General features: G+C 40.3%; 1 protein-coding gene across 2 annotated transcripts in view; it reads right to left on the reverse strand.

The window, feature by feature from the left end:
* LOC122553394 (latent-transforming growth factor beta-binding protein 2-like) overlaps nt 1-15079 on the reverse strand; it is a 465241-nt gene that overhangs the window by 150982 nt on the left and 299180 nt on the right. For both annotated transcript variants that reach the window (XM_087989653.1, XM_087989652.1), the window contains exon 16: nt 1658-1783. In XM_087989653.1, the coding sequence (XP_087845779.1) occupies nt 1658-1783 (126 nt within the window). The remainder of the gene's footprint in view (nt 1-1657; nt 1784-15079) is intronic.

Below are 15079 nucleotides of genomic sequence, written 5' to 3' on the forward strand. Positions count from 1 at the left end.
TCTCAGAACAATTACAAAACAATACTTATGTTGAAAAAACAACCTCTGAAATGAGTTTAAGACATGGTTTATGATTATCTAGATATAAATGATTAATTAACCAATTCTGATGAAAAAAGCCAATCAACCTGAAGTGAAGGCAAAATTTCCATGATTTTCCTCACACTATCAGCAGGAAACATTCACACAAATCTGTAACACAGCCCAGAAGCAGCATAAATCTCTCAATATTTCATGACAATTTTACTCAATTTCTATACCCACTTGTTATTTTTTCTAATTACAAGAAAATCCGCAGTCCATTATCTGATAAAAAAAGAAAAAAAATCCTGGCAAGGTATAAAGTCAGAATCACATAGAGGCATTTAATTAATATTGTTGGGTTCTCAATGCAATGGATTTTCTAATAAAAAATACTCAAACACTGATAGCATTAATAAGCTCTCCATGAGAGATACAATGTACTAAAACAATAATTCATTGTTGTACAAATATATCCATTAAAAGACTTCAGAATGAGTGATGACACACCTGCAAACTGCCATCATCCATGTGAAGCATACAGTAACAGACTTTTCATAAAATAATTCACTTAGTGCTTTTACCCTCTGGAACTCATCACCTTTCAAAAACAACTACGGCATGAGAGAAATCTATAACTTCTGCTTCTTTAAGAGAAGGAGACAGATTAAAAAAAAACAAGTTAAATCCATTCCAGATCTCCCATTTATACTGAATAGGTGTTATAACCTTTCTCACAGTAAATACTCTTGCTGTTAATGTGAGTGAACATTGAATACCTGATTTAGTTGAATTGTAAGTGCATGCTTCTGAAGCCACTAAGTTGCCACGTACAAATTATACAAGCTGGGAGAAACAGCAGTAAGAGAGAATAATGATTGCATAGGCAAAGTGTCAAGGAGGATGGTGGCCATAGTATATGCCAGGGAGTTTAGTGTGAAGCCGCACCTGAATGAGGCCTTGCACCTGGTCTGATTTATATGTTGGGAATTTGTGCCATCCAGTTGCTTGGGGAAGGAGAGGAGAGTTGGAATTGGTATGAAAATAAAACACATTGAGGTTTTAATAAGATGAAAATATATTAAAATAAGGAATTCGCCACTCCATGGCAAAGATTTGGAAGTCATGATTTAAAGCTTGAAAGGAAATTTGCAAGCAAGAACAACATTTTAGGTGTCACAAATATGTTGTTACATTCTCTCTCGGATTTTGAAAACTTTCTGGCCCCTGCTCGTGCCATGCCAGGGAGGGGAAAGCACCCCCCAGTTCAAACCTTTGTTTTGTCCACTGGTGAGGAATAAAGCAACCTGTTGCTATAGTTTTCATACTATCAAACAAATCAGGATTGCAACCTTATTTCTTGATCTGGAGTCGCCGGTGTTGGTCTGGGGTATACAAAGTTAAAAATCACACAACACCAGGTTATAGCCCAACAGGTTTATTTGGAAGCACTAGCTTTTGGAGCGCTGCTCCTTCATCAGGTAACTCCTTCACAGTTACCTGATAAAGACGCAATGCTCTGAAAGCTACTGCTTCCAAATAAACCTATTGGACCATAACCTGATGTTGTAAGATTTTGAACTTTGTCAACCGTTTCCTTGCAGTTTTTGAAGAACAATTGTGAAGCGTTTCTTACCGACACACTTTGTTTTCTGATCATTTAGCTGATAACCTGGGTCACAGTTACACAAATACCCCACTTGCTGACTGATGCAAATTCCTGGACCACAGATGTTTGGCGAAATGTCACATATATTTACAACTGTAAGAGTGAAAACAAAACAAAAACATAATTTCCATTTTAACATAGTAAAAGCTATTTGCATTTCTTTTCGACAGTTAGTCACTGAATATTAGAATAGAACTTTTGATGGCTGAAGTACATTTTAGGCTTAAATTGTAAACACATTCACTATCATGCACAATTACAAAATATCTTCTGTCAGTTTCTACTGACAGAAGACTGAGAGGTGACCTCATAGAAACTTACAAAATTCTTAAATGGATAGGCAGGGTCAATGCAGGAAGGAAATTCCCCATGGCTGTGACATCAAAATAAGGGACAGAATCTCCGAGTAAAATGTAAGCCATTTAGGACCAAAGATGAGGGGGAATGTCTTCACTAGAGAGTGGTGATCTTTGGAATTCTCTATCCCAGAGGGCTGTGAAAGCTATTGAAGTCCCAGTTGATGATAATACCAGACAGGTCAGATGTCAAGAATGATAGAAACATTGATCCAGCTTTATAAATTATACATCTTATTTCTGAAGTTTGGTTACTGTTGTACTTTGTCATTAAATATATTCACAAATATATTCACAATGCTTTATTTTAACAAAATAATGAAAAATTAAAGCAAAGCCCTTTATATATGACAATTTACAAAGATTGTACAGCAACAGAAAAAGAAAGTTTCAACTCTTTTCCCAGCAATATACTTTACAGTCACTCAATCCCAGTGAAGGGTCACACCTAAAATAACTGTTAACTTTTGTCTCGAATGAAATATTTCCACCCCTTCTCGTCAGATGGCTGAAACAATCTCAATGGTTGATTTGCAGCTCTGATGGCTTGGAAATTTCTTTCCAATTCTGATAGGCTGGAGAAGTTCTACCACTGTCACTGTCTGTCTACAAACATTAAAAAAAAGGCCCTTCTTCTAGGATGACTTTTCTTCTCAGCTCATACTCGCCCTGGCTCATGACCATCCGTTTCTATATCAGAACACTAAATTTGTAAACAGTTACAAATAAATTCATTTAACTTAAAGCTCACTGTTTAAGGTGACTTTGTAACCTTTCTCAAATCCGGCTGAGCTACCCGGCCCTGAAGTGTCAAAGTCGGTATGAGCAGTCATATTCACTCCCATCCCCATGTGGACCACTTCCCACCATGGGAAATGGATGAAACTCGGCCTGAACATGGGGGACAGGCCACTCTCGAAAGCCAGACAATTGGCAGAACCACCGGGTCAAATCCGGCTGAGCTACCCGGCCCCGAAGTCTCAAAGTCGGTATGAGCACTTTGCCTCACCTAACCAAAAGCTAAAGTCTCTTTTTGTACCAATTCCAAATCAAGTTTCTCAAATAATAACAACATTCTGCAAACCTCCATCACAAAGCTCAGTCTTTAATTAAGTTTAAGACAGAAATAGATAGGTTTCTAGTTACAAATGACACAAAGATATATGGGATAGCATAGGACTATGGTATTGAGGTCTCTGGCAGAACAGGCTTGAAGAAATGTATGGTTTATTCCTGCTGCCATGTCGCTATACCAATTTTGATCTGGAGAGTGATGTAGAGTTTTATATTCAAATAGGTATAACCTGGAGTGATGCTTTTCAAATGTATTTAGTTAGCACGAATCATGTTCAACAGAGCAATTTATGCCAAATAAGTTCACAGGTATAAATCTAGAGATGACAAAACAATTCTCTACAAAGTTATTTGTAACAGTTATTACTGTTGCAATTACTCCGTTACCACACGTAATATATCAAATTTTATCATTGGTGTGCAAAATACGTTACATCAAACAGGATGTACAAGAAGCCTTGTAGAACACACTGATGACAGATTCTGGGGAGTGATGTTAATACTGAAGTGTTGTACTATAGGGTCAGATATTCGCCTCCTGCATTCTGCATCAGGTGGGCCAGGCTATAATGGGCTGGAGAATTGGGAAGCTCACATCAGGAAATTTCCCAGCTCAACTCCTGCCAATTCATGCACCGCTCCCCTCATTGACCCTGACTACCCTCCATATCACCCCACTCTCACATTCACCCCAAATAACCCCAGACACCCTTCAGACCCTCTAGGTCAACCCACTTCTCTCCTACCCCTCAATGACTCCCACATACCCTCAATGCCAACTTATGTATTCTATGCAGAATTATCAAACTGTGCAGTAAATTTGGCATGGAAGTACAGAAAAGCGCAACCATCCATAACTTTCCTAAAAAGAAATACTGTTGCAACAGCTCGAGAAGATTATCAATAAACCAAATGTTTAATGAACTATTATCAGAAACTATAAGCATCTGGCATTTCTTTATCTTTTGTAAATTAACACTGAGCCAGTGACAAAGTTGATCTAAACAAACCAAAGCTGTCAATGAAGCAATAATATTTTGTCTCTGCACTTGCTTAAAAGAAGTGGACATCTTGGATTCTCAGGAATACCTCATAATGCACATATGACATTGCCAGGACTCCTGAATTCAGGTCTAGTGGGTTATTTTTAAAGATCGATAGTGTCTTTCTGACTCAATGAAAATTCAGCTCAATGTCTACTTTTGCAGCCAGTTGCCATACTTTGCTTTATTATGTTCTTATGGAGCATTTTTTAATTCCGTGAAAGGGCACTACATAACAAAATAGTTATGATTATTATGAACACTTTTGCTTGTTTTGATTCCACAGATCATATTAAAAGGTATAATTTTTACTGTGGGTCTATCTACAGCACATGAATGGCTGTAGTTCAAGGCAACAGCTCAGTACCATCTTCTCAAGGGCAATTAGGGGTCGGCATTCAAAGCTGCCCCAGCCACTGACACTTACGTCACATGAATGAAATGAAAAATTCTATTGGTGTGCTAATATCAAATTTCAGTCAAAGTGCAGAGTGCTCGTTTTAGGTAATAAATCTCACATCACCCCATTGGCAAATTAACACACCCAATCATGCGCTTTCCAAAGTCACCAAAAACTGGTGGCCAATCAGATAATGTGTGCTTTTGTCCTAAAGACTACAGGATGGACCTAATCTTTGGACAACTCAGCTGTGAGAAGGTAACTGTTTCTTTTCCTTCTGGTTGTGGGGTGGGCAATCAAAGGGACAGGGAAGTCTGGGTGCCAGATGAGCCTCTGCAGGCATGATGGGCCAAATAGTCTCCTTCTGTGTCCAAACACTTCAGTGTGTCCATGATCAAAGGCAAATGGCAGGGGTGTGGCTTTCACAGGTCACCACCTTGCTCCACCATCAGTGCTTCCAATTGCCACCCAGACTGCGACAAATGGTGCCCATCTCCCCTACCCTCCAGTGCAGCAAGCAGGTAGAGAAAGTAGCCATCTTTCCTGCAAACTGGGAAGTGGAGTGACTGGGAGTTGATGAGCAGAGTGACTATTAATTTATGACTTAAAGTCCTTAATTGTTGGTGGGTCAAGAATGTCCCGAAGGACCTTGCCATCCAGAACATAACTGGTGGGGTAGCAAGAAATATAAACATGGAAAATGAGGACAGGAGTAAGCTACTTGGTCCTTTGAGCCTGTTCGATCATTCATGATGATCATGGGCAATCAGACAACTCAATAGTCAGTTCTCATTTTCCCTCCGTGCCCTTGGATCCATTTAATTCCAAGCTATCGTAACTTTTCTTGAAGGGAGCAAGTATCTTGCTCAAGTCAACTTGCTGAATTATTTCCCTTCTCGCTAACTCCAGGGAAGAGAAATTCCACTCCGTGTTTTATAAAAAATACCTCCTGGTTCAATAGCAAGCTTTTTTCGAATAAAATACAAGAGGTCCCTTATTTGTGGAACAGCCATCTAATTTTCAAAGATTTTGCAACAACATGTTTGTCCTAAAATTTTGTAAAGCTTGCCATCTATGAAATTTAAAACTGATCCCTTAATCCTGATGTAACTTCTGAGAAAGTTTGCCAACAATATATTGAATCATTCGATAGTCTATCTTTGTATCAATCTACGTTCAGATACAAGCAATTATTCAGGAATATTTTCTAATTTCAATGAAATGTTTGTTAAAAACATCCTTATGTCTTTCACTGAGGTGACACTAGTTTCACAATTTAAAAGTTTTTCCTTCTAAAGCATCATTTTTCTCCTGTAAGATCCTCTCATAATCCTTTCAGTTTTCTTTCTTTGGCCTGGCTGAGTTGTCTACAGGGGCTTGGACCTCATTCAACATGCCCAATCTTCACTAGGTGACCCTGTGCTGAACTGTTCTATAAGCAGTATTTTGATGAAGTAAGGTTCGAGTCTAGTATTGGCCCCAGCTCCCACATTAGACAACCGACATATGCACAGGTGAAAGCTCAGCACAACCCCTTCAAAGAAGGCAAGGAAATCTCAGCACAATACTAAAGAGGCGCTGTCCACTCCAAACTGCACACCCAGTTTTATTCCCATCTTGCAGGTCAGGCAAAAGGAGCTACTCTGAGACTAAAAGCAAAAACAGTCAGTCTGATCTATTCCTGAAGAGAAAATCTCCTCTTTCTTTGTCACATAATATAATTGTAGTCTATCCATTTTTGAAGTCATCCATTACAATGCTATTTATGCATAAGAACACAAGAACTAGGAGCAGGGGTAGGCATCTGGCCCCTTGAGCCTGCTCCACCATTCAATAAGATCATGGCTGATCCTTTTGTGCACTCAGCTCCACTTACCGGTCTACGCACCATAACCCGTAATTCCTTTACTGTTCAAAAATCTATCTTTGCCTTAAAAACATTCAGCAAGGTAGCGTCAACTGCTTCACGGGCAGGGAAATGCCCCCTAGTTCTAATTTCACCTGCCAGTGGAAACAACCACCTTGCTTCTATCTTATTTATTCCCTTCGTAATTTTATTTGTTTCTATAAGATTCCCCATTAAGTGCATTTTCCTCTTCTTTGTTGATTCAGTTCTTCCTCCATTCCATTTCTGTTGTTCAGTTGCCTGTAATAAACTCCTCATAGCACTAGCTTGTTTTATATTGCACTGGTATCTTTAATTCATATTGCCACTTTTCTTTCTTTTCATTTATCTCCTCTAATTTTATCCTCTGGAAATATCCAGAGTAAAGGAATTCCTCAGTAAAGGAATTACGGTTCATCTTGGAGTGCCGTCACTAGCGGTGTTCCGCAAGGATCTGTTTTGGGACCATTGCTGTTTGTCATCTTTATAAATGACCTGGAGGAGGGGTTAGAAGGTTGGGTGAGCAAGTTTGCAGATGATACGAAAGTCGGAGGAGTTGTAGACAGTGAGGAAGGACGTGGCAGGTTACAGCGGGATATAGATAAGCTGCAGAACTGGGCAGAAAGGTGGCAAATGGAGTTCAATGTAGCTAAGTGTGAGGTGATTCACTTTGGTAAGAGTAACAAAAAGATGGGGTACTGGGCTAATGGTCGGATACTTGGTAGTGTGGATGAGCAGAGGGATCTTGGTGTCCATGTACACAGATCTTTGAAAGTTGCCACCCAGGTAAATAGTGCGGTGAAGAAGGCATATGGCATACTGGCTTTTATTGGTAGACGAATTGAGTTCCGGAGTACTGAGGTCATGTTGCAGTTTATAAGACTCTGGTGCGGCCGCATCTGGAGTATTGTGTGCAGTTTTGGTCGCCATACTATAGGAAGGATGTGGAGGCACTGGAACGGGTGCAGAGGAAGTTTACCAGGATGTTGCCTGGTATGGTAGAAAGATCGTATGAGGAAAGGATGAGGCACTTGGGGTTGTTTTCATTGGAGAAAAGAAGGTTTAGGGGTGACTTGATAGAGGTGTACAAGATGATTAGGGGTTTAGATAGGGTCGACAGTGAGAATCTTTTTCCACGTATGGAGTCAGCTATTACAAGGGGGCATAGCTTTAAATTAAGGGGGGGTAGGTATAGGACAGATGTTAGGGGTAGGTTCTTTACTCAGCGAGTCGTGAGTTCGTGGAATGCCCTGCCAGTAGCAGTGGTGGACTCTCCCTCATTATGGGCATTTAAGCGGGCATTGGATAGGTATATGGAGGATAGTGGGCTAGTGTAGGTTAGGTGGGCTTGGATCGGCGCAACATCGAGGGCCGAAGGGCCTGTACTGCGCTGTATTCTTCTATGTTCTATGTTCTATGCTTCCAACTTGGAATAATTGGTTCCCTGTCCTGTGCTAACAATCCCTACACTAGTTATTACACCTCCCATATGGATGTTTCCCTTTGTGGGATAATTTAGGGTGACAGGTCATAGTTTTAGAATTAGGGCTTCCTGTATTAAAACAGAGATGAGGAGGAATTATTTCTTTCAAAGGGTCGTGAATCTGTACCCAGACTACAATGAACACCAGGATACTGAATAAATTTAATGAGAAGGTAGATTTTTAAGAAGTTGAAGGGTTATGGAAAGCCGATTGGAAGGTGGAGTTGAGACCTAGATGAGATCAGCCATAATTGTATTAAACAGCAGAGCACTTTGAGAAGTTGAATTGCCTACTCCTGCTCCTAGCTTCTCACTCTTTATGGATATGTTCTGCACTGCTCCATACAGGCAACCTCTGATCAGGTAAACCTACCCCTTCCAACTGTCTTCCTTCTGTTCTGATTTTTATTACTTGATTATTTTTCCTGTTTCATAGTTCCAATGCTTATTGCCTTTTTTTGTATTGTCTTTCCCCAATTACTTTTTACTTTGCTTAGAGTCATAGGGATGTACAGCACAGAAGCAGACCCTTCGGTCCAATTTGTCCACACTGACCAGATATCCGAAATAAACCTAGTCCCATTTTCTATCCTTTGGCCTACATCCCTCTAAATCTCTCTTATTCATATACCCATCCAGGTACCTTTTAAATGTAATTGTACCAGTCTCCACCACTTCCTCTGGCACCTCCTCCATGTACACACCACCCTCTGCATGAAAAAGGTGCCCCTTCAGTCCCTTTTAAATCTTTCCCCTCTCATCTTAAACCTATGCCCTCTAGATTTGGACTTATCCCACCCTTGAAAAAGACTTTGACTGTTCACCCTATCCATGCCCCTCATGAATTTATAAAAGTCCCTAAGGTCACCCCTCAGCCTCCTACACTCCATTGAAAATAGCCCCAGCCTATCCAGCCTCTCTAAAATCATGCCATTATTATAACATCCATTTTCTACCCAATATATAGTACCTAGTTTATTCATCTATCATTGGCATAATTCCTTTTCTACATTCTTCTTTCCTTTGATTTGACTGCCCTCTTATTTTAGTATCATTTTCAGTCAGTGAACGCCTGATATTACTAATTTTTCAGAAAAGAATAAACATGTTTAGGAAGGGTTTTGAGGGATATGGGCCGGGTGATGGCAGGTGGAACTAAATTGGGTTGGGATATCTGGTCGGCATGGACGGGTTGGACCAAAGGGTCTGTTTCCATGCTGTACATCTCTATGACTCTATGATTCTATGGGTGAGTCACTTGCATTTTCTGCTCATTCTTAGATTATTATCTCTTAAAATGCTGGGTGGAATAGATTAGTTAGCCAAGAAAAGGTTAATACTATCTCTCTCTTGTCTAATAAAATCTGGTCCTCACCTTTCAGACTATATAATAACACATATTGCAGCTGCAATTACCATTCTTAACATGAGCAAAACGTTGCTTAAAGAAAGTAATAAAATGTTAAGGTAGCAGCCTATTTAACAGCAAAAACAACACAGATGGCTTACTCAGACATGTTCTGTATTACTTCATCAGATCCCTGCTGCACTGACTTTAAATCCAAGCTTGTTACTTAAGGTATACACATGAAGCATATGTTAATTCTATCATGTTTGAGAGATAAAAATCAGACACTGGGAATTCCAGATTCCTCAGTGAGAGCTAATTTGGTTCCATATTGATTTGGCAACTCTACCAAGATAAGACAATCTGAATAGCACAATCCAAACTCTGTTCTGTCTACTTTTATTGTATTTTCTTTTTTAAATGCCAACTTTGTGCTCCCTGTGCTGAAGCAGCTGGTAATCAACATGATTAAATTAGCTTTCTATAAATGGTCTGAGACAACTCCCTGCTGCTACCTGCCCCATAAAACACAAATGCATGCATCAGACTGTAATGTAAAACCATATGACATAGGTTGTGCTTTGAAGACATGAACCATTTTTTAAATGCCAATGCTGATTATGTCAGCAAACACAGCAGTCAAATTGCTCATAGCAAAACTTACCAAAAGCAAATGGATATATCCCAACTGAATCTAAGTTTGACTTGTTCTGATGATTTAAGGCACATGTCAATGTAATCCTTTCTTACTCTAATAGTTTTATCTTGAATAATATTTAACCCAAAAGTGTATTACAGTGGGAACTCGCCACTTCTTTTAGAAAACTGACAAAATTGATAGAGAGAGGTGTTCAAATTAGAGAATCCTTACAAAGCAGGTCATTTGACCCATCAAGTCCACACTGACTCTCTGAAGAACATCCTATCCAGACTGACCCCCTATGCTGTAACCCTGCATTTCCCACGGCTAATCCACCTCGCCTGCATATCTCTGGGTCATTTAGCATGGCCAATCCACCTAACCTGCACATCTTTGGATTGTGGGAGGAAACCAGAACATCTAGAGGAAACCCACGCAGATGATGTGCAAACTCCATACAGACAGATACCCTAGAGAGGGATCAAACTGGGGTCCCTGGTACTGTGAGGCAGCACTGCTAACCACTGCACAACTCTGCCGCCCCATAGCAACTGTGACAAATGGGTTGCAAATTTCAAATCTGACATGTCTTTTGTTGGTGGAAATGGACTTAGAGCAGGTTGGCTTAGAATAGCTTTTGCCTGAAACATTGTTTTTCCTGCTCCTCGGATGCTGCCTTACCTGCTGTGCTTTTCCAGCACCACTCTAAACTTGACTTTAGTCTCCAGCATCTGCAGTACCCACTTCTACCTGGCTTAGCCATTTAATGAGATCATGGCTAGTCCACTTTCCTACCTTTTCCCAATAACCCTTGATTCACTTAATCGTTTACACTTTACTGCTTTAGCCTTGACAACGCAGTCTTGAGAACCCTCTGCAGTGACAGTCTAGGAAATTATGTCTGGCGTATCTAGGGACACTAACCAATTCTGGCAATTCCAGAACTCAGCAGCAACTCCCCAACTGCACTCCAAATATCCCCTCTCTGCTCAGGCTTCCAGGGTAGAGGGGTAACGATGGGAAATGTTGAGGACGTTTCTGGGGATAGGATGGATCACAGTGCAGGGTATTGGGGAAAGTAGGGGGACATTGGGAGAGGCTTTGAAGAGAACTGTGATAATTAATTTCAGTTTCATCTTTCTTTCTTAGAATGATGATTACATTCCAGGGTTTAACTCCATGACTGGTCATTCATCTTGTACAATGCAATTCTTCACCTAGATTTTCATTTTAATACCAAGGGTAAAACAGTCAAAATGAGGGCAGCTCCTCGATCCTTTTCTACTACAGTCTTCACATCGCTTTCCAATTACATGGGTGGCTCTGTGGATAGCACTGCTACCTCACAGCACCAGGGACCTGGATTTGATTCCACCCTCGGGTGATTGTCTGTGCTGTGTTTGCACATTCTCCCCGTGACCACACGAGTCTCCTCCCACAGTCCAAACCTGAGCATGCTAGGTGGATTGGCCGTGGTAAATTTCCCCAATGTGTCAAGGATTGAGTAGGTTAGGAGGATTACTCATGGGAAATGCAGGGTTATGAGGGGATGGGTCTGAGTAGGATGCTGTTCCGAGGGTCAGTGTGGACTCGATGGGCTGAATGGGCTGCTTCCACACTGTAGGGATTCTATGTTGACCAACTCCTTTGAGCAGTTAAATGGTGCAGCTGGAGGAGACAGTGGGATCCTTCCTTAAACATACAGTTTGGATTACAATGATATCATCAGGATTCCATCAGCAATTTGAGATGGAAGCTTGAGAAAGGGAACAGTGACAATTGCTCGGACGGGTTAGACTTGACAGAAGATGGAGCTGGTCTAACAAGAGGTCTAATAAAGGGTAGCTTCTTCTTGCCAGCTTAGTTGTATACTAGGTCAAGTTTGGGCCATCATTGGGAAGGAACTTCAGTTGCTAAGATCAGCCATTTTCCACACCTGGACTTCCTGCTTTGAAACTTACTGGCAACTATACTTACCCTTCCTTTAAAAGAAATATGAGCAGATTTATCTCCTGGCTTGTAAAGCAAGAGGGAGTTGGCTTCTTGTTTACTTATCAATATGAATGTTGAATGACAACGTTGCTCAAGGCATTGATGGAAAAGAGGCAAAAGATACTTAAAAAGTTAAGGTTGTGATTTCTCACTGTTGTAGAACAGATCCACAGGGCTATATGGTCTACAGGTCGTTTTGTGAAAATGCGAGTTTTGTTAACACAAATTTGATATAACGCATCTGACAAATTGGGACACTGTTTCTAAAGCGTGAACTTTTAAAATGTTGGCTGTAACACGGTTGCATTGCGAACACTTTCAGCGTTGTTTCGAAAGCATTGTCTTTCTATAAAACAGGGTTGCACAAGAATGCAACCATCGCGTTATAGAAGAATTACTTATATTTTTGTTACTATACTCCTGTCTGTCTTTCATTTTAACAAGGTAGGTGACTTTTGACCATTTTAGTCTTTTACATGAAATAAATTATTATTTTAAAGCTCAGAAGTGTTGACATCCAAAGGTTAAGTGGGTAAACACACAGCATGGTCTGGTATTGAAGCAAAAAGGCATGACAAATCAATGTTGATTGGTGTTGAATTGGTCTGACAGTGATGGGGCGACAGAGAAAGTTCACCAGAGATCTTGGTTGTTGAAGAAGCAATCAAGTCCTGATATTCAATTACCAGCTGACACTGACTAATTATTCTGATATTTTAACAGATTAGTATTCACTAACACTTTACTAAGAATGTGTCTTAAGAAGAGCAAAAATGTGTTGTACTACTGGAATTCAGTCCTTGACTATAAAGTGCAGTATTGCATGAAACTTTCTATTTTTTTTAGATTAGATTACTTACAGTGTGGAAACAGGCCCAACAAGTCCACACCAACCCCCAACCCACCCAGACCCAATTCCCCTACATTTACCCCTTCGCCTAACACTACGGGCAATTTAGCATGGCCAATTCACCTAACCTGCACATTCTTGGATTGTGGGAGGAAACCCACACAGACACGGGGAGAATGTGCAAACTCCACAGAGAGTCGCCTGAGGCGGGAATTGAACCTGGGTCTCTGGCGCTGTGCGGCAGCAGTGCTTGCCACTGTGCCACCCATAGAAATGAAATGGTCAGTTTTCTTTTCTCTAAGTCTGTTCATGGCGTTTTGATGATCTGTGTGCCTAGAAATCTTTTTGGTCTTTTATTGGTTCAACCTAATCACCATTTAGAAAGTAATCTGTTGTATCCTTTTAAAGTCCCAAAGTCGATGAACTCCCCTTCATCTGCAATAAAACACATTTGCCACAGCTTTACCCATTCACATAATTCTTCAATATTTCTTTGCAATTTTATGGCCCTATCTGCTCTGCTTGCAGTGCTGTTAATTTTGGTGTTTTGAATATAGGACTTCTTAATCCCATCATCTAAGTCACCAATGAATACAGAGCACAGTTGAGGTTCCAACACAAATCTGTGTGAGATTCGACTAGTCACATCCTGGCCATTATCCCTACTCCCTGTCTCCTTTTGCTCAGGCAATCTCTCAATCAGGTTGTGATGCATTGTTTCAAAACGGACATTTTGTGAGCAAGATCCTCATTGAAAAAGGCAATTGAAGATGGAAACTGAGAAAGGAAAGAGACTCTGTCCATTTTTTTTAAGGGGACGAAATGTGCAGCTGAGACTGCCAAACTTCTAAGCAGACTGCGACAGTTTGAAATCACATTAAAGTGACACAAAATCAGACGATATTCCCAGAAAATAACTGTAACTGACCAAATGGGCTATTTTCAAATAAAATGCTATGGGCACATTCAAAGTAAAATTCTAGATTAGAGTGGTGCTGGAAAAGCACAGCAGTTCAGGCAGCATCCGAGGAGCAGGAAAATCGACGTTTCGGGCAAAAGCCCTTCATCAGGAATATTCCTGCTCGATTTTCCTGCTCCTCGGATGCTGCCTGAACTGCTGTGCTTTTCCAGCACCACTCTAATCTAGAATCTGGTTTCCAGCATCTGCAGTCCTTGTTTTTACCTACATTCAAAGTAAAAGACAATAGTAGGACAAATAAATCTAGAGCTCCCTGAGTGCAAAAGAAGATAGAAATGAAACAAAATAGAAATGAAAGAAGATAAAGTGCACTTATGACACCTGTCAGGTAGAAAATACAATAGAAAACCAAGAAAAATATAAAAGTTTCAGAAGGAAGGGGAGAAAGCCGACTGGAGAAACAAAGATGGATTCTGAGGAAAGGCTAGTAACCAAAAGAAAGGGGAATCCCAGTGCCTTTTATAGACATTTGAATAACAAAGGGGTGGTGAAATGAAGAGTAAGGATGATTAGGGAAGGGAATGAAAGTGGAGGAATTGCAGAGTCTTTACATGAACAATTAGTATTTACTTTTACCAAAGGGAGTCAACCCATGGGTACAAGGGGTAAAAAGTCTTGTCATTGCAAGGGCTCAACTAAGGAGGAAGTGCTGGATAAAATGATGCTACTTAAAAATCAACAAGGCACTGGGAACAGCTGAGTGTGAACGTTTCCTGTCTATTTAATGAACTTATCAAATGTAAGCTGTCACTTCTTAAGCTGTCCTTTAGATGTGACACTCCAAATCAAACATTCTGATCCATAAGTAAGAATTCTTGATTATGCACTGTTGTTAAACTCACCCGTTGCTATTTTCCTTTCAATCTGGCCAAATTAAACATTTTAGAATGCACATTATGATATTGAAGATGAGCACCTCACTGAAATTCCAAGTCACCTTTACATAATTGATATTTTGGTGTGAATTAACTTCCTCACACTTAGCAGGAATGACAATTTAGGATGTTACTTTCCTGTTTTTTTTGTTCTTAATGTGATCACCAAACTATCTCACGTTAAGCTTAGTATAAGGCATACAACACATTAAAAAAAGCTTCCTCTACTCTGTCCAAACCTAGAGATTGTTGATTGTGAAATATTTTGTTTTTAAGGCAAGTTATCTTCCTCCCTCTGGGTGAGACGAGCAATTTCAATACTGTCCATTTTCCAACTCTGCTGAAAGCTGCTTTCTGTCTGCACTTTAGCAAAATTGAACTGAATTTAATGCAGTCCATTAGGGAATAGTCACAGAAACAAAACTGAGGGAGGGGGATCGGGGTGCTCCAAATAAAATTTTGGT

The sequence above is a fragment of the Chiloscyllium plagiosum genome, unplaced genomic scaffold (genome assembly GCF_037043375.1).
Source record: "Chiloscyllium plagiosum isolate Xiang-an unplaced genomic scaffold, Cpla_swu_hap1 HiC_scaffold_8, whole genome shotgun sequence".
Classification (NCBI taxonomy): Eukaryota; Metazoa; Chordata; class Chondrichthyes; order Orectolobiformes; family Hemiscylliidae; genus Chiloscyllium; species Chiloscyllium plagiosum.